Source organism: Aptenodytes patagonicus, chromosome 4 (genome assembly GCF_965638725.1).
Source record: "Aptenodytes patagonicus chromosome 4, bAptPat1.pri.cur, whole genome shotgun sequence".
NCBI classification, from domain to species: domain Eukaryota; kingdom Metazoa; phylum Chordata; class Aves; order Sphenisciformes; family Spheniscidae; genus Aptenodytes; species Aptenodytes patagonicus.
In genome coordinates this window covers 45493949-45521706 of record NC_134952.1, presented here as the reverse complement: position 1 = coordinate 45521706, position 27758 = coordinate 45493949, and the positions used below count along the sequence as shown (strand labels likewise).

Sequence of the window (27758 nt, the reverse complement as noted above, 5' to 3'; positions counted from 1 at the left end):
GTTAGTTAGTTAAAAATAAATGGATAAACCTTGAAGGATACTTTAGAGCAAAATCTTCTGGCAGGAGGAGAATATACAATACCCATGTAGACCTTGCTAGCTTCTCTGGCTCCTTCACATACTTGGTTAAACAAAAAAAAAATTCTCTTTCATTCTTGTGTGTTGCGATTTAGAATATTCATGGGACTTAAATGAAACTACACATAAAGGGCATAACGAAAACACATTATCTTCTCTAGTTTTGTCTAATTTACCTGAAAAAATGTTATATTCATTAGGTGTGACATTGCTTCTCAGAAAACTTGCGTTTTCCTTTGTAGGTGGATTTGTGTGGGTGTAATTACAATTCAGCAATCCTACAATAAAGCCATAAGATAGCACATTTCCTTCCTTCCTTCCTTCCTTCCTTCCTTCCTTTAAATAGAAACATATAGCTATAAAGCCCCATGATAAGCAAATAGCAGCTGAACGTCACATGTCATCCTGCTTTCTCTGATGCTCATCGATGTGATACCAAAATGACATCTGTTAGGGTATTTCTGTAGTGAAAATCCATGAAGAAAGAGCTCTGCAGTACAGCTGCCCCGACTTCAAAAAATGTTATAATAAAGCCCTTAAATTTTTGTTTAGTGGAAACATATTAACAATATACTCAGGAACAATTGCGGTGTAATGAGAAGTGAGTGCTATGTATTTCTTCCTCTGCCAAAATTCACCTGCTTTTATACTAATTGTACAATGAACTGATTTTCATTTTGGACAGTCTTGCTTTCCTTATACAAACCTCTCTGTTTCTTCATTTCTTTCATTACATCACAAAATTAACTGTTCCTTAAGAAAAAAGGTATTCATATTCAGTTGTCTATTTGAGCTAAGTGTTGCTTATTCTGTCTATTTTGGAGGTTTCTTTGAGCATCATTTAGGATTGGTACTCGATTTTGTTGCTGTTGAGACATTAACTGCCAAAATATTAGTAAACATTGGAATTTTAATTTGTACTTCTGAGCCATGATCACTTCTGTTGTCCGCTGAGCAAATTTTCAAACTACCTTCCTTGTACTTGCTCCTGTGGTGACATCTGTGGTAGCAAACAGCTTCCCCACAACAGTATCAGAGGCCATGATTTGATGCCCTTCTTCAGATCTCTCCATAATATTTACTTTTGTCCCAGCAGTTCCTAAAGGTAAGGGAGGAAAAGGGGTTAATGAGACCTATGGTAAGATCAGCGCCTGCCCTGTGCTTGCCATATGCTTCTGTTCTCTTTTCTTCTTTTGCTTAGATAGCAAGCGCTCTGAGAGCAGGTACAGTCTTTCTTTGTTCAGTGACAGCACAGTGGTGCCTGTCCTGTCATGGAGACCCTTAAGGATTCGTGATAATAGTATTAGTACTTGTACAGAAAGTCTCGCGCTGCTGGAGTGGCAGCTTTGAGTAACCCGTGGTTAAGATCCCTGTGTGGCTTTCTGCACCACGACTATCCCTTGTAATCCTGCTTGCGTACATGTCAGGAAAGAGGGCTGTTGTCTCCGACTGATGTGTTGGGGTTTTTTTTTGTTTGTTTGTTTTTTTAAATGCCTGTTGTTTAGTGATCAATACAGTAAACTATATAGATTTTTTCATATTTATATACACAACGCAAGCCACTCACCATTGTCAAACAATCTAAAATAGGCGTTTTTCTTTTTCTGGGAAAAAACTTCATGGTCAGACTATTTTTGCCTGGTTGGAAAGAACTGTAAAACAGCATGAACTGCTCGTAACAGGCGTGTATAATACATAGCTCGGAAAGCCTGATAAATTCTGGTTTCCTACATTACACGGTGTTATGTTTTAGCTTGGTAGTTTGGAAGTTATGCAGCCGTGACAGAACAACATCTTGATGGAAGTCTGGGAGCCGTTCCTAGTCAGGAAACTCTTACGGTTCCTGAAATTATCTCTTGGGTTTTTGGGTTGTTTTTTTTTTCTTCTTGCCATAAAAGACTTAAGTTTGCCCTCATATCCTGCTTCCTTTGATACGTTGAGTTGATTATTTGGATCTAATGGAGCCTCCTGAATAGCGTGAGATGTGATAACAGCATTGTTCCCCTCATGAAATATTTTATGAGCAAACCTCGATTTTGAGTTTGTTGCTTTCATGGGTTACAGTAGTAGACTACCATGTCAGTGGGGGAAATAAAGATTACCCTGAGTTCCCAGCATAGCCTTATTGCTAAGGGCTGCTTTGTTTTCCTTCTGTAAAAATGTGTCGTTCTCTAACACTGAAGGGGTTGAAATCGTTGTCTTAGCATAGCAATAGTATAATATAAATATAATTTTACTTTCTGTCTCCCTTTTTAAGCAAATAAGAAAGGCTTAATGTTGTACTAACCTCAGTGTGCTTTCCTACAGTTGGTTACCAGATATGAGTCTGCAGAGTAGACAGTTAAGCATCAACATCCCACTACAACCGTGTGCCTAGCACTGATACATTATATTCACATTTTTAGTAGCTTTTCAACTAGTGTCATGATTCTAAATTTCACATTGCCTACTGCAAGATGGAGTTTTCAAGCTTTTATAAATCTGTTGGTTCATATCTGGTTTGAAGAGAAGGCCTCAGTGAAAACAAGCCAACTGGAGAATTTTAACATGAAAAATGAATTTGTTTTCTGGGTTACACAAGTGCAAAGAAAATATCTTTGAAAAAAAATGTTGTCTTAATAAGGTCTGTATGTTTTTATTCCCAGATAATTTATAAATAGGTGAAAAGCTTTTGCTTAAAAAAAGAAAAAGTAGTTAAATGTGGACAGAAACAAAATATGGAAAAATTGCATCCAGAAAGAAATTTTTCAAAAATAAAGACTTGATCCAGAATTTACAGGAGTCAGTGGAAAATCTCTCCTCAATGTTGTTGCTTTTGCAGGAGACTGTAATGCCTTATTCTGGCAAACTCCTGAGCATGTGCTTGACTTTACATTCCAGACTAACCCCTCTGACGCTAATATGCTGAATTTGAGCACATGTTTAATGTGCTTCACTGGTTCAAGTGCTAAATAAAGGGAAAAGATGATAAAACTGAGCTCTCAAGGTAATTTCAGTGGTAGTTTTTGCTGCTAGCAAAGTTAAAAGGGAAAATGTCTTTATTGTATAAATACCGAAGTCTCTATCGCTAGAAGAAGAGCCATATCAGGTCAAATATCACTCAGATGTTTTTGGGAGAAAAGTATTGTTCCTACCTGCTGGGTTACTAGCATGTCTTACTGAGTTTTATGTGCTGGCTGCTCGTTCCCAAATTTGTTGCCTTTCATTAAGTGCAGTCTTTAATGGACAACGTGGTAATCTTCAGTCCCTTTGCCTTCCCATTTCTGTGTTCCTATAATCTGAACACAATTTTTTAGATTACTTTACATTTTGTAACTACTTCTTTTTTCTTTATGGCTTAGCAGAGAGCTGGAAAAAAATATACTGAAACATGCTTTTGGCAGTCATCATGCTGTGATCTTATAAGTTAAACCCAGGATGAAAGAGAAAGTTAAGTAAAATACATATAAAAAAGAAGTAGAAAATATGGCAAAGACTGGATAACTAATATTTTATAGAACAATCCAAGCAGCTTTAAGTTTGTCTTTTCATGCAAAAATATAATCATTTGATAAAAAAGGCTTTTCCTTCACATTGTTTGATTAAATAAGAATGAACTACTGAATCATAAGGTGTTAGAGGGTTAATAAAGACAGGGAATACTGGGTCACTTCCTAAAGGGGTTCAGTTTCTTTCTCACTTGGAGTCATGTGGTTTTGATTTTGTTTGTGAACTGTGCCAAATCTGTCTTTTCATACGATTTTGCATATCTGCAAATGCAATTTCTTTAGTTAAAATTAGAATAAGAGTGCTTTAGATCTAAGATGTTAGTGAACAGAAACATGAAAAATACTTTCATGACCGGGGGATGACCTCCTTGGTGCCTGAGTCTCTGAGTGAGGCATGTTCATGCGTGTCTGTAAGACGTACATGCCCACATACACACACAATAGTAGAGAAGTGCTTGTATATAGTCAGAAAAGATTTTGCCTCCACACTACCCAGTACTGTTCCCCTGTTTGTTGAATTACTGTCCTTGAATTAAGAGCTAGACAAATGCATATTGGATCAGACACCACATCTTCTTCCTATTTGATTGGAATCAGTATTTCCTAGACTTCCTTTTCTCTTCATTAGAGAATTTTTTCTTCTCAAAAAGCCCCAAATGCCTGAAATTTCAAAGTGAAAATATTGCTGTAGGGCCTATCAGGAGATGCCTTTTGGCTGTATTATGCTCTCATCTGTGGGCCGGCTAGTTAGCTACTTCGTGGAGTCTCTAGCCGTGAACGGTATGTATGAGAAAAGTAATTTCAACAATCTCAGAATATTTGTTAATAAATAAAGGTACAAAATGCACAAAACCAGCTTTTAAAAAAGTGCCAGACTTTATTATACCTCTTCATTATACCTCGCCAACCTTCTCACCTGCACAAAATTGAAATAAAATGCAATAAATCTGGAAGGTAGGGCGCAGTTTTCCTCTCACTTTCGCTGCTTTAATATTGGTCTGAATTACAGAAGTATGGTAAAATCTTTCAGCTCCTAGTGTTTTATTACACTTACTAAAAAATATAAATGACTACACAGGAATCACGGTGAATACACTCAGACTGATGCCAGATACCACTGATACCCGTAACAAAAGCCCTTTGGACTCTTATTAGTGAAGGAATTTGCCCTTAGATAACATGTACACTTTCACTAACATGAACTTCCTGCATTGGCAGGAAAGAGCTTGTCTGATGTACTGCTGGTAACATAAAAGAGAAAGAAAGTTTCAAGTGAGATGAAAGGGACCACAAAAGATGGATTTGCTGTAGCTTTTTGTATTGATCAGAGGAAAAAGTAATCAGGCAGTGCTAGGAAGAGCTACTCAGTTTCTGATCCTGCTGGTCATTGCACTTTAACATGCTTGGCATATTGGAGGCATAGTGGGTATTATTGTAGGGAATGGCTATTATTCACCCTTTTGTGAGGAACATGACTTCTTACTTTGAACTAACCTTTCTGCTTGCACTTAGAATAAACCCTAGGTAGCTTCGTTTTATATAAAATTGCACAAAGCTCTATTGCCGTACATAGAGCTCATTATAAAATACCTAGTTGCTCAGCTGCCGGTTCACTTTCTGCACTTACAGGTGCTGCTCAAGGACAGGATTGCGATTTCTGTTGTCCTTGACTGTAGACCATATGGACAACAGGTACCCCTCTCTCCTTTCTCTTAACGGAGAACTGTCTTATTACTCTTTGAAGGGAAAACCCAGTGGAGGCTCTGAGGAAAGCTGAGAAAATACCAAGCTTTTATGTTTGTTCCCTATATGAGGAAAACTGTCTATTTTTAGGACACTAGGATGTGTGTCCCTGAGCAGACATAAAAGCCGTTAGGTTTTTTTGTTAAGCATTTGTTTCTATCTTACGAAGACTGCTCTCTGTCTCGCAGCTATACAGCTGTTTGTGGCTTGCAGTGTTGGGGTCAGTATCCATATGGGATTTTTTGTCTGGAGGTCCCTCATCTAGAGGCAAAACATCTCTTGAAAGCCTTCTGAATCCACTTCCATCTGCTATTGAGACAAAGGATTTGTCTGGTTCAGTCATCTCCATCATTATTCTTAAGTCAACAAGCTGTTATATGATTCACTTCTTCCTCTTACGCACCAAGCTTGATTTTATTAGCCTCTGCACCAGTTTAGCTTCCTCTCCTTATACTGTCTTACTAGGAATCATCACCTTTTTTCATTTTTTTTTTAATGTATGAGATGATATGGGGGGCATTTTCTAAAGGGTATCTATATTTCAAACATATGTGAGTGTCAAGAGATAGACCCCCTCCAAGCATCCAGGTCTGCATTTCTACCTATAACTGGCTATAGATAAATAAGGTACAATACCAATTTTAAATAAAATTTTACATACCATTGAAAAATTCTGAAGCCAGCTGTTGCAATGTCTGGAAATGTAGTGTTGGACTACCAATCTTGATCACTCTCTACCCACTTAACCTTTTTTTTTCTTCTGCTTCCTACTGACCTGATTTTAACTGGTGCTATCTCAAGAACAAGTACAATCAAGATTTACTGCTGGCTACCACATAGCATTCATACCTTAAATGCAGAAACTTGAGAGAGTATTAGCTGCTAAAATGAGGCTAGAGGTGAAGTGCAGCAAAAGAACAGATCTCAGTAAGCCACTTTTTCATCAGGGCTTCACACATTTTACCAGGTTTTTAAGCCTACAATGCAGCTGCAGTTTTTCTGGCAAAAAAACCCCCTAACTTCTAAAATGACGGATTTCTGTTTTTTAAAATTTTTTATACCAAAAGGGTGATGCTAAAATAGGATTAGGACTAAAAGAAGCTACCTGGGTATTTGTTGGTTTCTGAGGATATTGACATAAATCAGGTCATTTATGTTCTGACGTAAATGGTGTCGTCTGTTAGTCATCACAAGTCAATCTTTCATATTTTTTTTCCACAAAGGAGCAAGGTAACAGCATAATTAGCTTTTGCAGTTTGCCTATGTCTTTCTTACTGTAATTTATTTTAAAAGGGCACTTTATAACTTGTTCTGTAAACTCCATGGCCAATAATCACAGAAGCTAAGATCAATAAATATTAGGGCTCATCTAAGCAAGGGAAGCTAAATAAATGTGCCAGTGCAAAAGAAACTCTTATTCTGTAACATGCTGTCTACACAAGGGACTTGTTACAGATGTACATTTATGGGGAGATTTTATCCCTCTCCATCTGTTAGCAATGACCAATGCACTTCAGCATCATCTGTCTGAATCACAGATCTGCAGCCCACAGTTTTTTTCACACAGTGTCAGATTGTGACAAAACAGCAGTGGAACAAAATAATGTTCCAATTACCAATAAAGAAGGAGCATCCACTATGTGCAGCCTCAGTGGAGTAACAAGTGCCATTGCAATGCTTCAGAAGGGCTCCTGGAAATCAAGGGAGGAGGTCTCAGGGCTTACTACTAGTTATTCCTAGATCCTTAAGCACAGAAGATGTATTTCCCAAGGACCGAGAATGTCCTCGTGATGGGAATTGTAATCCTTTTCAGTCAGAAATAGCTCTCCTCTACAGAGAGAAAATGCAAAGAGTTTTGCTAGGTGAAGATGAACTCTGTGAGCGCACTTCCTTTGCACACGCTGGTGCCCAAGGTAGCGCAGCCCTGAAAGCTGCCCTAACTTGCTTTCCTCCTGAACTACAGCTTCGCACCAAGTACTGGGGCATGAGGCTACAGAGGAGGAACCCTGGCCTAACTTACTCCCTCAGCCCTTTTCAGATTTGCTTTCTGCTCTGGGCACTGCTGGGGAAATCACAGCGCTCGTCATTTCCTGCCTGGAAATACTCTCCGAGCGAGCTCGTGCCTGCGCTTCCATGCTTTTGGCCACCCATTTGGCACAGGGAAGCTGCATGGCAATGTTGATATTGGGCCTGTATAACTTACTGGAAAAGAATTATTTGCGCCTTTTCATTGACTTTTTGTTTATTTCTGGTAAAAAGGGAGAGCTACTTTTGCTTCATCACCCTTTTTTGTCCGGCATTTCTGCTTACCTCTTTGACTTTAGAGTCTGGGATCTGGATATAAACGGGTTATTTCTGACTTTTATTTCCTGTTTTCATGAAATGAGGATGAGGAAAAGCAGAGCCCAAATGTGTCTCCTCCTGGTAGGAGGCATTTGAACTAGTTTAGCTTTGAAATTTCCCGTATATTTGTTGCGTGCAAAGGGAATGAGATAGACGCGCTCAGTCCTTTTGAAATGCTCTAGTGGCTGGCAGGTACTTTCGTAGTTGAAGTGAAAAAGCCTATTCTAGAGCTTGCTGAAGAGAGAAAGCTTGTTGAGTGAACTTGATGAGGAACCACCATAAATACATGTCTAAATTATATATCAACTTTCTCTTCCTCAGAAGGTCTGTTTTGATGATGGATTAAAAAAGTATCTTTGCTCTATGTGCCAACCAAAACTGGAGGGATACAGTGAGTGTCTTTGAAATGAAAATTCACTTGGTCACACATAGTTATAAATGGAAAAGCTCCCCCTCTTACTGAGCGCAGTGGAAAAGATGAATTGAGTCAGTTGTATCCCACACCCAGTGTTGCAGTGGACATATAGACAGTTGCTGTGCTGCCAGTGTCCTTCACAAAGAATCCCAGGGTATATTTTGGTCCAGGTTTTTTCCTCACAGTGAGAGCAAAAACTGGGAGGTGAAAAAAACATATGTGTCTCGTACTCTGCCACAGACTGGTAAGGGTGGTTCAGGACAGTTCACCTCATGTTTGGTTTCTGAGGAATCTCATCTCCAATGCCGAGCTAACGATACCTGCCGCTGTAACACTGTAGTGAATTCTGTAAATGCGAAGTCCTATTCAGTTTTCCTAGAGCATGAAAAATGCAATGCATTGTAAAACTAATCTGGTTAATCCGTTTCTATATATAGATAGTTATTTGTTACTTCTAAAATTCTGATTAATTTTAAATCTGCTTTGAGTTCAGAGAGTGCTTTTTAACACACTTACATGAAATCAGGGTTTTGTGCATATCACATTTCAGTGTTTCTTATTAAGTTAAAGGTTTTGATTAAATAAGTAAACTTATTTTGCTTTACAAATGATTTGTTATGATTTAAAGAATCATTATCAATTCTATTAGATAGCACCATCAGTTCGTGCAGAGCAACACAAATCTCGTAGGCAAAAACTCTTCTACTCTCTGGTAAAGCAAGTGGGCTTTACCCGAAACACCGAACTCAGCGCTACGCTGTGCAATGCTTCAGTGCAAGCGCAGGGTGTTGTGGAAAGATCATCACTGGGATGTGCCAGCACAGAGCTGTAGGTGGGGACTGGAGGAGCTGAGCAGATGCTTTGCCCACTTCTCGTGGGAGGCTCTGCCAAGTCCTGTAGCTGCAGGGGTGAGAGTGGGCTATTGGAAACCTGAAGAAAGCATGAAGTCACGCAGAACCTTTTTGGTGGAAATAACTGTCTTGAGCATGAGGTAATCTGTCTGGAGAATTTAACTTCCAGTGCAAAGACATATAAGATCCTATTTTGAAGTCCCAACTGACAGACTTTATACTGAGTGGAATGGAGATCGCGTCTTAATTTGTATGTGTCAAGGTCAGCAGAAACATAGCTGTTCCTTGTGAGCTTTCCCTCTGGGTTTAATGTGCTTACAGACTATGTTGTTAACTTTAATTTTAAGCAGTAGTGTTCAATAATTATGAAAATTTCCAGAAAGAGCTTGAGACCGCTTTTGAATCATAGCTGTTAAAAAATGCATGCATTTTTTTAAGGCAGGAGATTGCCAAAAGAGCCTTGATTTTCTTTTCCTCTTGTTTCCTTCTCAGTGTATTTTCTAGCAGTTAATGGCAAGAAAGTGAACGATTGGATTTTTCAAAGGCTTTCAGTGTTGACCCATTTCTGCTTTCATGTAAGCCACCTGCGAAACTTCCAGTAGTTTCTCTTTCAGCAAGGTTAGACGAACGCTACGTCTTAGTAAATGTCGCCCTAAAATTATGTAAGGCCTATACAATGATTTAGAAACTAATACTGCGTTGCAGTTCTGTCTTTCAATGTCGTTTTCACACAAGTTGTGGAAATCAACATTTCTATTGAAATGCTATTGAGGCAGGTTGTAGACATTTAGTTTACAGGTTGTTAGAAATCTAAATTTTCTAATTCTTTCACTTTCCAATCTCACCTCCTCATTTAATTTCTTCTTTCCCTCTCTTACTTTTTTCACATTCAAAGGAGAAACCCATTTTATAATCCTTGGTTTTCCATGTAGTTCATCTCCAGAGAATTTCTTTCTCTTTGAACTACCTACAAAAATGTGGAGCGTAAGAAAGTCTGCGATCACTTTTAATGAATGAATTTCTTGCCAGCAGGGGTTCTGAGATTTTCCATGCCATTTATCTACAAGAAAAGTTTACTCGTTGCCATATTAAAAATGACAAGCAACTGTAAGTAATCAAAAAGACTAAGTCTGTTATTTCAGGAACGTTGCTGGCTTTTCTGTAAGAAATACAGGAAAGCAGAAGAAGGACTGTAGTTTTTAAGGGTATTTGAGGCTGATTTGCAAAACGGTTCATTAAGCACTTAAACTTTCCAGTAGTTAATTTTTTTTCTTCCATATGGCTTGCACTTCCACGAGTGAAGTACTGTACATTTTAAGGTTAACTGCTTGACATTAGACCATGACTAGTGGCATGACATTACCTTGACTCATAGTATATATAATTAGTAGGTGCTAAATTTTTTGTCCCTACATTTTAGAAAATTACTGTCTTTACTGTACAAATATAGCCTGACCTGAAAATGGCAGTGGTTAGTCATTTTTAATTGGACAACCCATCTAATATTGACGATGTACATGCTGTTCCTAGGAAACTGCTGAAGACCTTAACTGACAGTAACTGCAGAAGCGAATAGTGACATTTCACAATGTTCATCAGGCACCAGAAAGGCACGACATTTTAAAATACCTTTTCCTCGATCGTTTATCAGGTTGTAATGTACCATGCAGTCAATCTAAGAGGGATGTAAAAGCCTTCTAAAAGCCATAATGATGTGATGACTTTTAGGTTTCACCAGAGATACCGAGATATTTATAAACTTGATTGCTGCATTTCATTTCTTATGACTTGCCCCAAAAGATGTTAGTATCCACCCATTCATTTGTTATCATAAACCGCTGTATCTGGGCTGGAATTACATTTAAGCATTTATAGATGTCATGCTCACATTGTTACACAAGACATACTTTTGCTATTGTGAGTGAGAGATTACCGTTTGAAAAGATATTGTCAGAAAATGAATAAAATTAAATGGAGTTTTAAATATTCAAGTAACAGAAATATTCCTTTGTGTTTGTAATATCTTGGACCATGGGAATTCATTAAAACAATTTTACTTTTTTGTGGGGGTCAAATAAATGAGAAAAAAGTTATATTTCTTCATGCTGCTTCTCCCTTAAAGCTACCTTCAGTTCTCTGCAGTGGAACAGGAACGTGTCTACTGATCTGGAGAAACTGTTTAAAAGTTCATCATCAAATTGAGATTTACAGAGTCTTTTAATAAAAAAAGTAATTCTGTGAGGCAATTACAGTTACAGAATCCTATGAAGGGTGATTAATCATGAAGGGTTAATGGAAGAGCAGCTCTTCCTCTAGCTAAGTAGCATGCTAGCAAGAGGTGACCGAAGGCTGTTTTCTCCAGGGGGTGGGCTGTTTTCCAGAGAAGCCTGAAGCTTTTAGAGATGGTGTGGCAGGAGATATTCAATGAATAGACCAGGGAACCCATAAAGTGAGGAGTGCTGGCTTAAGGACTGGACAGCTGGCATCCTCGGCGTTTGAGGTATCTGTGTTAGCCCATGGGGTGGAGGAGAAGGAGCTGGTTCCTTCAGGAGCTGTAGTGGGCCTGGGATGCTGGCTGCATAGCAGAGTCATTCACTAAAACTCGGGCAGCTGGGTTTGCTTAATTCAGCCAACAGAGCAATGGCCTCAGCTAGCAGTCTGCCCTCCAGCTTGGACTTCATTGTCCTAGAGAAGAAGATGATTAGGAAAGGATTTAGGTAAAAGTGACTCCAAAAACAGGTTTCCAGAAGGTACGCCCTGAGTTGCAGTTTTTACTCTAACATGAAAGGCTGAAATGCAAATGCAAATTAAGCGCTTCATTAACTTCAAAGTCGTATCAGCAGATAGTAGCCTGTGGAAGCTCCCTCGGCTTTTTGGGCACTGTGATGATAACTAATGACTTTAGCAACATTGTCCCTTTTTCCAGAATGGACTCCCTGACTTTGGCCGTGATGGGCATGGACAACTAATGAGCAAACTGCTAATTCCCTTGCAGTCAGCTTGTAGCATTAATTTGTTTCTGCTGAAATAAACAGTAAAAATCGAGTTTGTTTCCCTTGGAGCAGCTGTAAAGTTTAGGTATGAGAAGGACCCGTTTTTTCCATTGTTGTTTTGGATGTAAATTACACTGTTGAAATGATGAAGAGTTTTCCTAAAATTGTTGGATACAGTCTGAAATTCAGTATCTTCTGATATTGAGCAGAAACCCAGTATGTCTTCAGTTGCTGTGCCCGTGGGTAAGAAAGCGGGCAGCACTAGGGAGCTGGCAGAGAACAGTTCCCACACGTGCAGACTGCACAGCCTTGTTCTCCGCAGCCAGAGGATCGATAGGAGATGGATTTCTTTGCTTCAGAGAAAGGTGTAAGAAAATGCCCAGGGGAGCTAAAATATGAACACAAAGTTAAGTTTTGAAGCAGGGCTGTTATTCAGCCTGTTATCTTTCCCTTTTCATTCTTTTGCATTCACTTTTAGATCAGTTTTTTAACTCTTGGTTTGCTAGCAAAACTTGGAGTTCCGCTGACACCTCGCTGCCAGTGGGATTCTTTGAATACTGGTTTCACACTTCGTGTTATAAGTAATGTTATTTTTCTTTATCAGTCTAAAAATGGTCATTGTTCCCTTTCACTGAAAATCACTCTCTTGTATTGTGGTGTAGGGAAGTGCTGCTTTCCAGACCGATTCCTCCGTGCCACAATGGCCGGTGTATTTGACTGTCCGTTATTATTCTTCCTAAGGAAAATGGGGCTGATCTCTTCAATCACTTTTCATAGGAAAGACTTTCCATACTTCCAATGACTCTCTTTACCTCTTCCTGAACTCCTTTTAGCTTTTAATGTTCATTTGAGATGGGTCATTACCACTGAAGATATGCTGTAGCTGAGGCTGTATTCTTAGTTCACTGTAGACTCTGTGCCTGTCTTCATGAACCCTTTTAAACACTGTTAACGATTCTTTGGGGAGGGGGGCAAGCAGTACCATATGGGAAACATGTTTCTGTTTCTTCATTTGAACCAGGCCTGTAAAATTCAAGTGGAAGAGAAAGGTAGGTGACTAATGCACAGAGTTGGGAATCAGGAGAAATAATTTCTCCTTCAGGCTTCCCTAGTGATGTCCTAGGGAAAACCAGAAATGCAAAATGCAACCCTGTTCATATTTACCGCAGTAACAAATTTGCCTCTTAGCTTGTGAAGCACTTTTCCCATAAGTAACACGCCAATATACATATGCATGAGTAGTCTAATTATGAGACTATGTGATGTGCAGTGCTGTGTATTTTATTAAGTAGTATCCATCTGTTTTAATGGGATCAGGTTGATTGCATGGTCTTGATGATTAGACCTCTTGCATTCCCTGGTATTAACAGATAAGAAAAAACAGTAAATAGGAGCTCAATGCCGAAAGAGGAAATGGAGGTTTTTAGTCACAGTAATGGCATTGTGTCTATCAGATAAAATGAAGCTATTTCACTGAAAGTAGAAAACTTTTTAACCTGACAAAAATTTTCAGGGACAAATCCATATGTACAAAAACATCTTAGCTGGAAGGAAAGAAGTCATGGTATTAATAGCCCTCTGTCTGCTAGCATCTTATCACTGGATTAAGGTTAACAAGCACAGACTGAAGAGCCGTAAGTAGATATGGCTGTGTGCTTGATTAGCAATTATTTAGGTCTCGTTTGTGTAACACTCCTCCTGGCTTGAATTTGCCCCTGTGATAGTGCTAAAGGCTATTGCAAAGTGTGTTCAAAGACTATCCAGAGCATATAATCAGCAGAATGTTTGATTAAAGCGGTTACAGCAGAACAACTGCATTTAAAAAGGAAAAGGATAAGAAAAAAGGGCTTCAAAACAGAAAACAGCACGTTCTTCATTTTAGTTCCAGGACAATCCTCTTAATCTCATTCAGGTATTTATGTTATACTAAAACCTCTCTGGAATTAGGGCCCAAAATGTAGTCTTTTAAAAGGTAAATCCTTCACAGCTCTATAAGACCTATCTTGTGTGGTTTTCGTGTCTAGGGTCATGGGAATGCGACTAATGAGCAATTGGGAATATTGGACTGCTCATTTATATATTGAATATATATATTTGAATATATGTAGAATATATATTGAACACATTATACATTGAATATTATATATGAATATACAATATATATTAAATCAGCATTAAATATATGCATAATACCGGACTGTTTATTGGAATGTTAGATGGGAGTGATTAATTTTAAGAGTTAGGTTATTGCACTTGCTTCATAAAGTCTGAGCTGACTATCCAAAGCAACTGTTGAATAAGATTTTTCAGATCACTGGGATCAACAGCTGTTGCTTTGGTAAAAGAATTGCAGTTTAATGCATGGGTAGCGTGATAAGCTTAACCTAATCTTGAAGAGAACATTAAAGATAAGAAGCTCTGTTAGTGTCAGTTTACATATTTAAAAACTACCTAATCAAGACACCCTTTTGTAGTATTGAGGCATCAGTTGCATTAGATCTCAACAGTAGTAATGTTAATGGCCGTGCTTAGCATTTATTTTTGCATATTCTGTTGTCCTCTCATATTCTTTATCTGCCTTCGGCAAACAGCTAAATATAAATTACTATTTGTTTAGCCAGAGTGTAGAAAAAAAACTAAATCCACTTTTCTGAAGGAGGCTTGTAGCTTCCTGGGGATACTGTGACCAGTTGTAGTAATAGTGATACCCTCATCTCAGGTGCGCTGTGTGATCCAGTCCCTGAGTGATTTTTATGTGTTGTTCTAAGACATGTTCTTCCTTTTTCTTGCAGGAGAACCGGAATTTAAATATGTTGGGAATATGCATGGGAATGAAGCTGTCGGAAGGGAGTTGCTCATCTTCCTGGCTCAGTACTTGTGTAATGAGTACCAGAAAGGAAATGAAACTATTATCAACTTGATCCATAGCACACGTATCCATATCATGCCATCTTTGAACCCGGATGGCTTTGAGAAGGCAGCATCCCAGGTTTGTAAGGCCACGTATATAAGAATAGTTATCGATGCCTGTATCAGCCTTCGGATCATAATGGCACTTGGACTAGCAGTTTTACAGATACATGAACTCTTGGTGGCGATTGTTGAATGCAAGAGCATAACTGAAGTATTTCCTAATAGTGCAGTAGGCTTGTTCTGTTTAACAAGGAGGATTTTATGCTTGGGTTTTCAACAAATAGCCATCTTTCTTGTGAGTTTACTGTATTTTAAAATATAATGATATTTATGTTTCATGCACATTCTTTCATGTAAGTTCACTGACTGAACTGCTTCCTAAACAAGTAACTTCTAGTAATACATGATGTTTCAAAAGTGGTAGAAAAGGGAAAGTTGATACTTCCTTTAAGAATATTCTCATGTAAATGCACTTACATGAGTTATCCACATTCATCAGAGCTTGATCCCAAAACAAGCAAACTTTGTGAGCCATCTTTTTAATATGAATAACTTTGATTCTAAATTTCAGGCATGAGGTACTTTAATTAAGCTATTAGTCAAGAAAACTTAGCAGGTATTTTGGGATGATGACTCAGTCAAGAAACATGTAATGTGTTAATGCATAATTAGCAAAAAGAGGCCAAATAGGACCCTGCTATATACAGCTTCTGGTGTGTATTATGTTCTAAACAAAAATAAGAATTTTCTTGTTTTACGAGGTGTATTCATTTTTTAAATTAATGTGGAAATGTTAAATCTTTTTATGTAACTATTTATTTATGATTAAATAAGTCAAACCTTATCAAGATCTTTATTAAACTAATTCTCATGAAGTCTTTAAAAAACCCCAAACCCCACAGAATGCTTTCAAACCATATTCGGTCGTATGTCTCCCTCTCGTGGCAATGAAGCAGAAGCTGTCCTCAAATTGATGCAGTATTTTACTTGTTTGAAATCTCTCTCTGTAGAGATTCTGTAATAATATAATTTGAAACTTTTTCTCCTTAGTCAAAGTACACTTGCTTTTACAGGATTGCCTTACAAATTACATATGATTTATAACACGGTTTGCTTTAGTGTCACTATTATTCTAATTTAGAAGTATCTTGATCCTGTACAAAGTGTGTGACAGTAGATTCAATATACCCCAAGATTAAAACTAATAATCAAACTAAACCTGCTTTACAGAGTACTGAAAGCTTAGAGAGACAGGCTAGGGAAAACTATGCGCTCTGAAGGCATTTTGTTAATGCAACCCCAAACCTATTTTAGGGAATCAGCTTAAAGAAAAGATTTTTGCAAAAATTCTCACTGCATCTTTATTCAGTGTCACTATTGCAGTGAATGAAGCTGACAGACACCATAAAAGTAAAAATCTTAGGTAAATAAAAGTTAAGGTCCTTCTTTACCTTGAAGCTATTTAGAGGAATTTTGAAACAAGTGCAAACATTCCTTGCGGCTGGCTGATAAATCTACAGCTGCTCTGAGACTCACTAAAATGAGGTCTGTAGTTCATGAGCATGGGCAAGAGGCAACGGGGAAAAGCCAGGTCTCGGGGGAAGACTCAGCAGGCACTGGAAAATCTGATGCTGCTGGTAATTTTGCCCATCCTTAGTCCAGATCTGCCACTATAAGAATGATCCTCTCTTCCAAGACCCTCAGTGAAATAGAGGTTGGTTTTGTTCCCACAGAGCTCTAGGAGGAAATAGGGGTGACTCAGCTCTTGGAGCTTCAGAAGTTTTTACTCCCACATGATCTCTTCTTATTCTGAAGAACATGAGAAGTAAACCCATGATTTAAATTTGCACGGCTAAATATACCCGTATAAAGCTTGATATGTAATCTCCTGAATCTACTCATCTCCCTTCTCTTTCTGTTCCCTTTCCGCATTCAGCCCGGTGAACTTAAAGACTGGTTTGTTGGTCGAAGTAACGCCCAAGGGATAGATCTAAACCGAAATTTCCCTGATCTTGATAGAATAGTCTATGTTAATGAGAAAGAAGGTGGCCCAAACAACCATCTGCTGAAAAACATGAAAAAAGCTGTGGACCAGAATCCTAAGGTAAGTAGGGGCTGAATATTGGGTCACTTACGTGCCCATCTCTTCCCTTTTATGCAAGCGGACACGTAGCAACCTCTAGGAGCTGTGTGTATGATCTCTACAATTCACGTTCTTCTAAGCATTTTGTTCATTTTGTTAAATTTATTCGTCTGATGCTTCTTGAAGTTTTTCTCAAAATGGCTTGCTGTAGTAAACCCTTTTGATCCATATTGCTTAATCCTTAGACAATTCCTTACTCAAAACATCTTTTATTTTTAAGGCTAGAGATTGCGTAGCCTTCTCCTTGATTTGAAGCTATTCTTGCAGATATTCTGCATTTTTACCATTGCCAGAAATTCACTTGTGTATCGTGCTTAATTACATTGCTGGCTAGCCAGCAATTCTCACATATAACACATGCATTTTTGTTAAGCTTATGCAGGCCTATATCTGGAGGGATTTTTATCTTCTTGTGTTTACCCCCAGAGGAGGTTCTAGAAATTATAGTGTTGTGACTGCAGTCCCATAGGATTGTGGCCTTAATAGCCATATTCTGTCTTCAAATTCAAATTATTAAATGAAGTAATTTTACTTTCCGTGCAGAGAATAGACTGCATCCTACCAACTTTTATTTTGAATTAGTTTATTTTCCTTGGTTCAAAATTTAGTAGGCTTTTTTTAGCCGTAATGGGAAGAAGTAAAAGATTGAGATTGCTTTATTTGTGGTCTCATTCTGAACTAATTTATACCAGTTTTAGACTTATATTAATCTACTTAATATAATTATAAATCGGATGTAAAGGACTGATTCAGTTCTCTCTGAAGCCAAAATAAAATTGCAAGACATTTAAATGTCTTGCACAATATATGTGATAATAATTAAGCCCACTATATATAATTGAATAAGTTTCTACGTTGAATTATCAATTTGTAACTGCTGGTAATGCTATTTTGTTGTAGCTTGCTCCTGAAACAAAAGGTGTCATTCACTGGATTATGGATATTCCCTTTGTGCTCTCTGCCAATCTTCATGGAGGAGACCTTGTTGCAAACTATCCTTATGATGAGACTCGGAGTGGTATGTAGTAGAAGTTAACAAGAAATAGTAGGAGATAGAAATTACATTCTGTACTTATTTCACTGCTTCCACTTTGTAAACATCATGTCATTGCATTGTAATGATTTATTTTAGCATATTAATCACATGTTTAAAGCTAGTTACTGTACGACCATGTTTTCTAGTTTTGAAGATGATAGTTTGTTTCAGTAGAGTTACATCACAAAAATTATGTAATACCTGAGGGAATCATAGTCCCTCAGATATTTTAATCAAGGCAACTTAGCTCTTAAATTAGCTGGGGCTGTTGCACCCTGTTAACTGAAGCAAGAGAGATGTGTCTAGGCTGCCTCTATGATCTAAGGTTTCTCTACTTGCACCTTTAAAAAATGAATTTCTGAAAGCGGTAGTGTGCTAATAACTATCATAACTATACAAACTTTCTCAGTATTGGTCCCATATAAAAAGGATCACATTGTGGCAGAGATGTTATCATTTAGCACACAGCAATATTAGTTTGTTTTTTCTGCTACTAGGGGATGTGCACATGGCTGAAATGGTCATGATATGATGGTATTGTTTGTGATTGTCTTCCTTCAGTCTACTTTCTCGCAGTTTAATTGCAAATCCTTTCAATATCAGACTGTAAAACTCTTTAGGGAGAGACCTTTGTCTATGTACTGTGTTCTACTAAGAAAATATCTAAAGCCTAGAATAGCTTAGATTTTGTGGTGCACTTTTAAATTAATAATTTCATAAATATTAAGACTGATACAAATAGTCAGCTTAATAATGGGGCAGCTTGGTACGGGCAATTGATGAAGTATTGGGGAAATGTTAATGTTATTAAGATAATGCTATATTAGTTTGTGATGCTGTAGGACACTTAGCCATGTACAGAGAATTTCCAGGCACGGTCCTCCTGTTCAGTGCTGGTAATCTAGGTTGTGAGCCCAGTCGGTATGACTGCCCTTTTAATAATCCTTGTTCCTGGACTTTTTTCCACCCTAGGCAGTGCTCATGAATACAGCTCCTGCCCCGATGATGCTATTTTTCAAAGCCTGGCTCGCAGTTACTCTTCTTTCAATCCCACTATGTCTGATCCAAACAGACCACCGTGTCGTAAAAATGACGATGACAGCAGCTTTGTGGATGGAACAACTAATGGCGGTGCATGGTACAGCGTCCCGGGAGGTGAGCCCCACTGCATGGGGGTTCAGTGGCACTGGTGGTTATTTTAAGCTTAGTTTTCACTGATTTAATTACAGACTGGAATACCAGCAGGTTATCCACAACTGTTGGTGTGGTTAAGGCTAAATCAAAGGCTGATCACTCACCACAGTACATCTATAAAATCCCATAAAGCTCATTGTGATGGCTATTAAAATATTCCTCTTTTATTGCTTTTTCTACAGTGTTTCTTCAGTCACGGTTCAGGTCATTGCAAATTTAATAGTTCTACAGTGGGTGAGTGATTGCCGTGCTATCATGAGAGCTTAAGGTTTGTTGGTTTTTTTTTTTTAAAGAGAGAAAAAAATCCCCTAACAAACCCTGATGAGAGAGAGCAGGCTACTGACTGTTCGTTTGAACCTAAATAATGAAAGAATCCAACCTTGAAAGAAGTGGAGAGGCCTGATTTTGCAATGTTATTGACAATGGGAGTTTGGCCTTTGATTTCCATGGGAACAAAATCCAGCTGTGAAGATACTTGAATCTCCATACTTTGTGGCTTAATTAGTGCCTGATTCCTTCCAGGTACTGTTCCCGTAGACTTTGGTAGAGCCTTCTGTGCTAAGAGGAACAGCAGAGCTACTATGGCCATTTCAACACTGATTTTCCAGGAGAAGTCTAGAAGAGTAGCCTGAAATAATGAAACATTTTATTCCTTTTTACTAAGAATTTTGATGATATGTTCGTTATTTTTGTAAACTGAGGCAAAAAGGTGTTGGGATGTCTAAATCTTTGAGGAGTCTGTGTCTGCTAAACTTGGACAAAACTTCAGAGTGAACTGAGCTGGGAATTTCTGAGCTAGAAACTCAGCTTGCGTTGGAGTGATTTGCCTGTCCATTGGCTTTGTGGATTTGTATGAGATAACTTTGAACACACGTACCAGTTTTATTGTTTGCTTTCCTCTTAATATTCAATTACAGTCTCTGAATGAATTTTAATTTTTTTACCTGGAATGAGTAGGAATTTCTCAAAGCATTAGACAGCATAGATGGTAGCCCAACTCTGCTCCTGTTACAGTAACGAGGGTACTAGAAGAGGAAAATAATTAAGCTTATGTGAAGAAATTAGAAACAGAACAACGACTGGTAGTGCTCACACAGCCAGCAATCACCTGCTTATTCTTAGAGCTGTTATCCCCAATCTTCGCAGGGGCAGCATGTTTCCTCTGCTGTGGTACCACAGGTACCAGGGACTGGGTGTAAGGTAAAATGCTGACATTTCTGAATATGACTGAAAAGCAAAACTTTCCCTTTGTGTGGAGCTTTCCACAGACTTTAAATTGGAACCATTCAAACACCCTTGACAAAACAGTTTGCATAATTTGAAAAAAAAAACCCTGAATATAAAAAAAATATTGAGAGGTTTAATAGTTAAATTTTGTTTCAATTCAGTCCAAAAATTATCTTAATGAAATACTAAGTATTAACTGTAAAAATGTGGGCATATTTAACTTCAGCTTTTTTTTCCATAGGAAAATGCTATTAAAAAAACAGTCTTTCCATTGTTTTGATGAAATGCTTTGATTCTGACTAAACTACACATGCCAAAGGCACATTTTTCCATTGGAAAACCTTGTTGGAAAGTTTGAATTATTTCCTCCTTTTGGATCTCATTTTAAGTTAGACTGCAAATTCCCCAAGTGAGCCCTTTCTTTTTCTCATGTATTTTTACAGAAGTTAGTAGACAGGAATCCTAGTCCTAACCAGGATCTATGATCCTAATATGGTGCAGCTAATAAAAAATAGAGAGATGACAATATACTTTGGACCATACAGCATGAATCTGTTTTTTTTTCCAAGTGTAGAAATCAGCTGGCAAGCTGTGACTTTTGAACAAAACCTCCATGGTAATGTTTGCCACAGGCTGACTTAAAAACCAAAAATAATTCAGCGAAAACAGTTCTGTTGTTTCCATGTCTAGTGCTAAGGAAAATAACTAAACATTGCTTGGTTCAAGTGAAAATTTTCTTGGAAGCTTTAGTCCGAAAAGCTCTGTCTGGGAACTGAAATGTGGCATATAAGTTATCATCTGTTGTGTCAGTGACCTTTTGCTATCCATATGATAACGCACTCAAAGTTAGCAGTGATAGAAGCTATTGAAAAGCCATTTGTATTGCTTTGGGAAAAGTATTTCATTGTATATCCTTACCAGAGCTCAGATTTATCAAGAGAAACTCTCTGAAGACCTTGTCTGCATGGCATCTGCTCCGGTTCGGAGCTCAGGCGGTGCTTCTCTGCCTTTGCACCTTTGGGTTGCTGTGGGCTGTCCTGGGTCCTGCGAGGGGATGTGAGAGTAGCTCAGTGTCCTATGGGCATCTGCAGGTTAGGCTCGCATCCCTGTGTGATCTCCCTGGGTTGAAAGGAAGCAAAATAAAAGAGGACTTGCCTCAAGTTTATAGAGAAAGGAGAACTGGAGCAATGTGACTGGGAATAGAGATAGAAAATAGGTGAGAGTATGTACTGGAGCTGTGTTTGGTGTAGAAAGGAGTGCATGGCTTTAGCAGAGCAGTGGTGAGGGAAGGAAAAAGGAGAGAGTGGAGGACAGCTGAGCTAGGAGGCTGTGCTCTCCTAGATGCTGCCTTGGACAGTTCCTCATCAGACCAAGAGCTCTGACCTAGGAAGGGCTGATTTTTCTTTCTAATAAATTTCTAAAGTTGCTATTGCCCTATAGAGCTTATTATGGTGCCCCCAGTTGTGCTGCATCAATTTTTTTGCCCGTATCATTCGCCCACAGGAACTTCTACCTTCTGTAAAAGACAGCACTACGTGGTGGGCCAGCAGCAGACTTCACTGGTTCCTCAGTATGCAGGGATAACATATGGGTGGCTCTCTCGTATGAGTATGAGTTGCTTTTGCATATGTTTTTCTGAATACCTGGGTTCTTTCAGTAGGAAGGCTGAACATCTGGTGGCAGAAAAGTCTGGTAGCAGCCCTTGTCTCAAACTGGAAGTAAGGGTGAACCTTCCATTGCGTTCATGTTCTATCCTTCCCTCTTGTCAAACCTCAGGATTTCCTCATCGACCTCAGGCAAAGTGGCAATTCTCCATTCAGGTTTTGGCGTGGAGAGAGCAGATGATGTACAGGAATATTTGACACTTGCTTCTGTCTCTTAATACACTTTGCCGTGAGGTTTTTCTCACCGTTACCTGCTTAGTAGTTACTTTCTTCCGTGGAGCAAGGGCACAGAGAAAATAGCTCCCCCAACAGCATCTTTGTGCTAAGTCTGACACCATGATGCCTGTTACACCTGCTTTGTATTAGTTGTCATCTGTAATTAGGAGGTTTTTCAGAGAGCAGTAAGCAAAGGCAAAGAGGTCATTCTTCTGTGTTCAGGAAAGACCCTTTTAGCCACCAGACCCTGGGGAAAAACAAGCCTGTAGATGAAGTCCATGCTATTTTTAACACTGGTCTTCTCCCTGTCAGTATGTAATTAATGATTTCACTTATGCACAAGAAAGCCAAATTAAATTTGCACAGACATCTTTAATTTTGGCATTTCCTTAGCTGTTGAGTGCATGATGTTTCAACATTGATAATGTTTTTTTAATGTACCTTTTGTGTGGAATATCTATTTGGAAATATAAATGAGAAGAGCAGATAGCAATGAATTACTAGCTAGCCACATGCCTGTTCTGCTTGTTCTGTCATTACAGTCACCTGAGTCTAATCAGATTCGTGTCATTGCAAAAATAGCATTTCAAAGCAGCTTACATTGCTGTACTATTGTTTAAGTGTCTTTTTATTTTCAGATACTCTCAAATCACTCTTGGCACTCAATTAATTCGTTCCTATCTTGAATTACATTTCATGTTACCAGTTTTGGAAGCAATGTTAGGTAAATTTTTTTAGGATTTTATATGACGTGTAGGAAGCACGTGTTCTCCCTATTACGCACAAGGCGCAAGTTCATCCTGTCCCGCTAAAAGTTACTGTCTTTATATGTGTAGAAGCTGAACTAGCTTAGTGCTGTAGCTTGTAATTCAAAGTCTAAGTAATTCTGATGCCTGGATGCCAGGGGCACACCCTGCACTCCACTCTCTTTGAGAAGGTTGGAGTTCCTTTTTTTAAAAGCTGAAGAAATTAGTTTTGTCCCATATTCTAAGCTTATTTATGTGAGTACTAACATAGAGACACTGTAGTCCTTCGGGACGGTAGAGCAGTGCAGCAGAGTAGTGTTTCTGTTGCTCAGTTTCAAAGAAAAGACCTACTTGTGGTCAGCAGTGAAGGGCATGAATCTCAGTTGTATCTGAGGTCTGCTAAGCCTTTCTGATCTTCAGAGAGTGGTCCCTGTTAAAGTATAGGAAAGTTAGTTTTGTGCTATCCTTTGTTAAAACGAGAGGCTTTGGGAGTGTGTGGTGGTGTGCATGCATGTGATATGTGCCATGTGCATAACAAGAAGGAATAGGGCAGTTAGAGAGCTTGACCAGTGGCAGCAAAGTTGCCGCAATGTTGAATAAATCTTTTGAAATGTATTGATTTCTTGGATATTGCACCTAATCGCCATATTGAACAGGCAGGTAAAGAGTGCAAATTGTATGTAGCCAGCCCGATGCTCTCCAGATTACATATGTAGTAGGCCGCAGTTTAGATCTAGGCTATCTTCACCCTGTTCTCCGTCCCAGAGATTCAGATCATCACCCGCAGCTTGGTGATGCAAGCTGAAATTTTTCAGGAGCAACACGTATAAACTGTGGCCCAGGCCAGGAGCTGGGAAACAAACTATAGGATATGGACATTGTGCACAAAACTGGAAAATATATTGCTTCTCTATTCTGTCCTTGAGAAACTGGGGCGTCCCTGAGTATCACCTTGCTTTGGGAGGTAAGGGGGGAGGGAGAAACTTCCAGAGAATTGGAGCAGTCGTGGTCAAGAGTTGTTGGCATCACAGTAAAATTACATCATGCCCTTTGGCTCCCAGTTCTCCTCTTTATGGATTCTTTCTTTCTTGTAGAAGAAAGGCAAAAATCAAGAAAAACAACATTATCTAGTGTCTGGAACAGATTCCTGGCAGTCAGCACTGCTGTCAGGATTTTACTCATGACTCCGCTGCTCTCTCGCTGTGTACTGCTGAATGGTCCATCTTGCATTCTGCCTGGTGGGACATCAGAGCTGTCCCTCCCAGGAGCACCTTTGCCTTCTGTGTCCTCATTTTTCAGCCATCTAAAAAAGGCTTAGAAATAAAAATGTTCTTTTTAGGAATCTGAAAAGTCCCTGCTCCTATCAGCAGTTAGGAGTCTAGTTGGCAGAAAATAGATTCACCTTAACGTGTTGGCAAAATCCCACCTGACTCAATCTGTTCACTGCCTTCGGTGTTCTCTTTTGGGTATGACATCAGCTCTCTGGTCATTTTTGGACTGGTGCACAACACCGGTGCTTCGGTAAAGAGACTGCATTAACTCTCATATGTAGCTTGCATAGGGGAACATAGCGCTGAATGAATTAGCTGTGTTTGAAGCACTTTTAAATCCCTCAGTGACCTCCATGGGGATGCTCGAAATGCTTGGTAGGCTTTTTCTTTTCAGTCCTCCATTTGAGAATCCACTGACTCTGCTAGCTAGATAGACTGGGAAGGCAAGCACTAATTCTACATCAGCTTCTGCAAAGAATATATTTATAACCCGCCTGGGGACAGCCACAGTCCCTCTCCAGCTGGCTAATCCAGGTACAAAACTGGAAACCACTTTGGTTATTGGTTGACTGATTTGAGAAAATAGCCAATACTTCCATGTAGTAAGAGGAGGGGCTCAGAAGTGTAAAAGAGTACATCTTTCCCATCAAGTTTTTATTCCTAGTGATGATGCTACTGTATATATTTTTTAAACGCCTATGATTAAAGTTGCATTAATAATGATGTTTCTCGTAATGTATTGATTATTGATTTTGCAGAGGCATTGAGTGGGTGGGAAATACCCCTATCCATGGAAAAATTTCCATGTAAAGGAAGTTTATAGGAAGTTTGCTTTTGTATTTTTTTTTGGTGGCAAATCATAAATATTTGGAATCTATGCCGAGAAGCTTGACAAAGAATATTCCTTAGCAAACAGATGCTTTTCTTGTAAAGTGTTACTATGTTGAAACCCTATATTTTCAGAAAAAAAAAACCCATGTTTTTGACCAGTCCTTATAAACCTCTTTTTCAAAGCCACTTTGTCATGTTTCATTTGCTTTATAATTAATTGCCATTCTTTTTGGTTTACGAAGTGATCACCTTTTGCTTTCATCTGGAAATATTTCAGCCATAATCGGAAATAATTTTCTGTTCCTGAAGAGGGGAAAAAAGTAATTTATATGTCAGCTATCCAAAAACATGTGTCAGGTAAGAGTATACAGGCCAGGTGCAACGTCAGATAGAAGTATACAGGCCTGGTGTTAAGTCTTCCCAACTTTCCTTGGGAAGAAAATGTTTTTTTTGGAATTGTGTTGTTGGTTTCTCTGATTTAATGCCTCTGATTTCAGAACTAAGCTGATTAAATAGAACTGCACCAACTGTGTTTATAGCTATTCTTTTCTTAACAGCCCCAGCATCTCACATGCCCCCCTTTACTCTATTTACATCAGAACAATGCAAAATGCATTACTAACTCTCTTTTCTGGCATTGCAGGAATGCAGGATTTCAATTACCTCAGCAGCAACTGCTTTGAAATCACAGTGGAGCTTAGCTGTGAAAAATTCCCACCTGAAGAAACTCTGAAGGGCTACTGGGAGGACAACAAGAACTCCCTTATCAATTACATCGAGCAGGTAACAAAAAAGAGGATGGCAAAACTCTAGTTATTGTACATAAAACTTCTAAACTTTGTGCTGTGTGAACATCTAATCCAAAATTGCATATTAATCCAAGTGGTGCTTCATAATTCTTGCCTTTACCCTAAGATGGTAAATCCTGTGTGATCTTTCTAAATATGTGGAAGAAGAAGGGAAAAGAAAGAAGATGTTACAGTATGGAAATCATCTCCCCTTACTTAAGCTGTTATAGACATTTGTGTTGGCTTCCTCAATGAAAAGTAATACACATCACCAGAGTGTATAATTCATTCCCCCAGCACTGATGCGTATACTAAGAGGGATGGATTGCCATCTACAGATAGCAAAGTGTGCCTACAGATGTGGGATGAATCACTCTGGGTGTACAGGGAGCCTAGATGGCTGGATTAGACTGGAACTGCCTGGCAGTTCAGTGTAATGTCGAGGGACATCTCTAATCCCGGTTTTTTAGATACTCCGCTGCTCTCTGATTCCATTAAAAATTATACAAAATCTGGTTAGAAGTGTAAAGCGTAGTCGTGGGTTTAGATAGTCTTGTGCTAATGGGTTGTTAGAAGTTAACACTCCTGAAGAGATCTCTGTGTCTGTGTGTTTGGTTTTGGGTTGGTGTTTTGGTTTTGGTTTTTTTTTTTTGGTCGGTGTGGGTTTTTTTAATCATTCCATGCCAATATAGCAGGCTGCACTCAAATGATGGTTCCAAGCAGCGTGGCAGTTTCGACTTTCTGAAACCTGGATATTGTAGTTAAAGATCACAAATATATCTGATATCATTAACAGCTGCACACCTAGGATTGCAAAATCAGAAACATACTTTGTTAGCGGTGCTGGCCAAGTAATACATTCATTTCTTTAAGAATTTCTTTGTGGAGAAATGCTTTAGTTAGCCAGAAATCTGAAATATTTGAATATTTGAAATGTTTGTTATACAGTTCTGTTAGTAAGTTGTATGTGGGCTGAGGAAAAAGCTCTATCTACACTGCAGGTTTTTACCCATTTATGTTGGGATCCATCTCAAATTGTTCAGCTCCTTTGCGCATGGGTTAATTTTCTCTGATTCATGGAAAACTATGGTGTCACTGCATTTTCAAATTACTAATGTGTAAGAGATTATTTTGCCAACTTCCTCTGCTCCTGTAGAGCTGATGGCTTTATGCTTGAAGTTCAGATGGTCTATCTGGCATTGGTTTTTATCCTCTTACAGGATAAGAGGTCCAGCTCTATGCTCCAGCTCCCCCATGATTGCTGAGGGCAGTGCAAATATGTACTTTCTGCTTTTCTAAGGCGATCTGTGTCAGGCTTCTCCCACAGTGTAAATTAGAGGAGTCTGGTGAACTAAATTATAGCAGCTGAATACACCATATAGGTTCGTAAAGGGGAATATCAAAATCTCACAATAAAATTTGTGATCCACAAGTCTTTTCAAATATCGCCGAATCAGAGAGAAGCCTGAACTCCACAGCACTTCCCCGCTTAATTTCCAGGCTCCCAATGAGATGCATCTCTGCACGGGTTCAAAATGTCCCGTTGTCCCCAGCGCTGAGAGCTCCCTATCTTAGGCTGTGAAAGGGTGGTAGATCCTCAGTATCTTGCCTCTGAGGAGCTCACTCTGCTTTCAGACCATGCTTAAGAAATACCAGCAGGACTGGTCTCTCCACACACTGCGGTCAGATCAGTGCTTTAATTTCATATATGCTGGGAACAGACAGATTAGGTACTGCTGGTGCTGTTGCCTGGAGCATGTTGCCTAAGAGGCAAGAAGGAACTAGGAGATGACCCACCGTCACCCTTCTCTCACAGGC

General features: G+C 38.9%; 1 protein-coding gene across 1 annotated transcript in view; it reads left to right on the top strand.

Moving 5' to 3' along the window:
* CPE (carboxypeptidase E) overlaps window positions 1-27758 on the top strand; it is a 59530-nt gene that overhangs the window by 26898 nt on the left and 4874 nt on the right. Inside the window, exons 2-6 of the mRNA XM_076336564.1 lie at window positions 14704-14900; window positions 16761-16928; window positions 17868-17985; window positions 18976-19158; window positions 25796-25935. Coding sequence (XP_076192679.1) covers window positions 14704-14900; window positions 16761-16928; window positions 17868-17985; window positions 18976-19158; window positions 25796-25935 — 806 coding nt within the window. The remainder of the gene's footprint in view (window positions 1-14703; window positions 14901-16760; window positions 16929-17867; window positions 17986-18975; window positions 19159-25795; window positions 25936-27758) is intronic.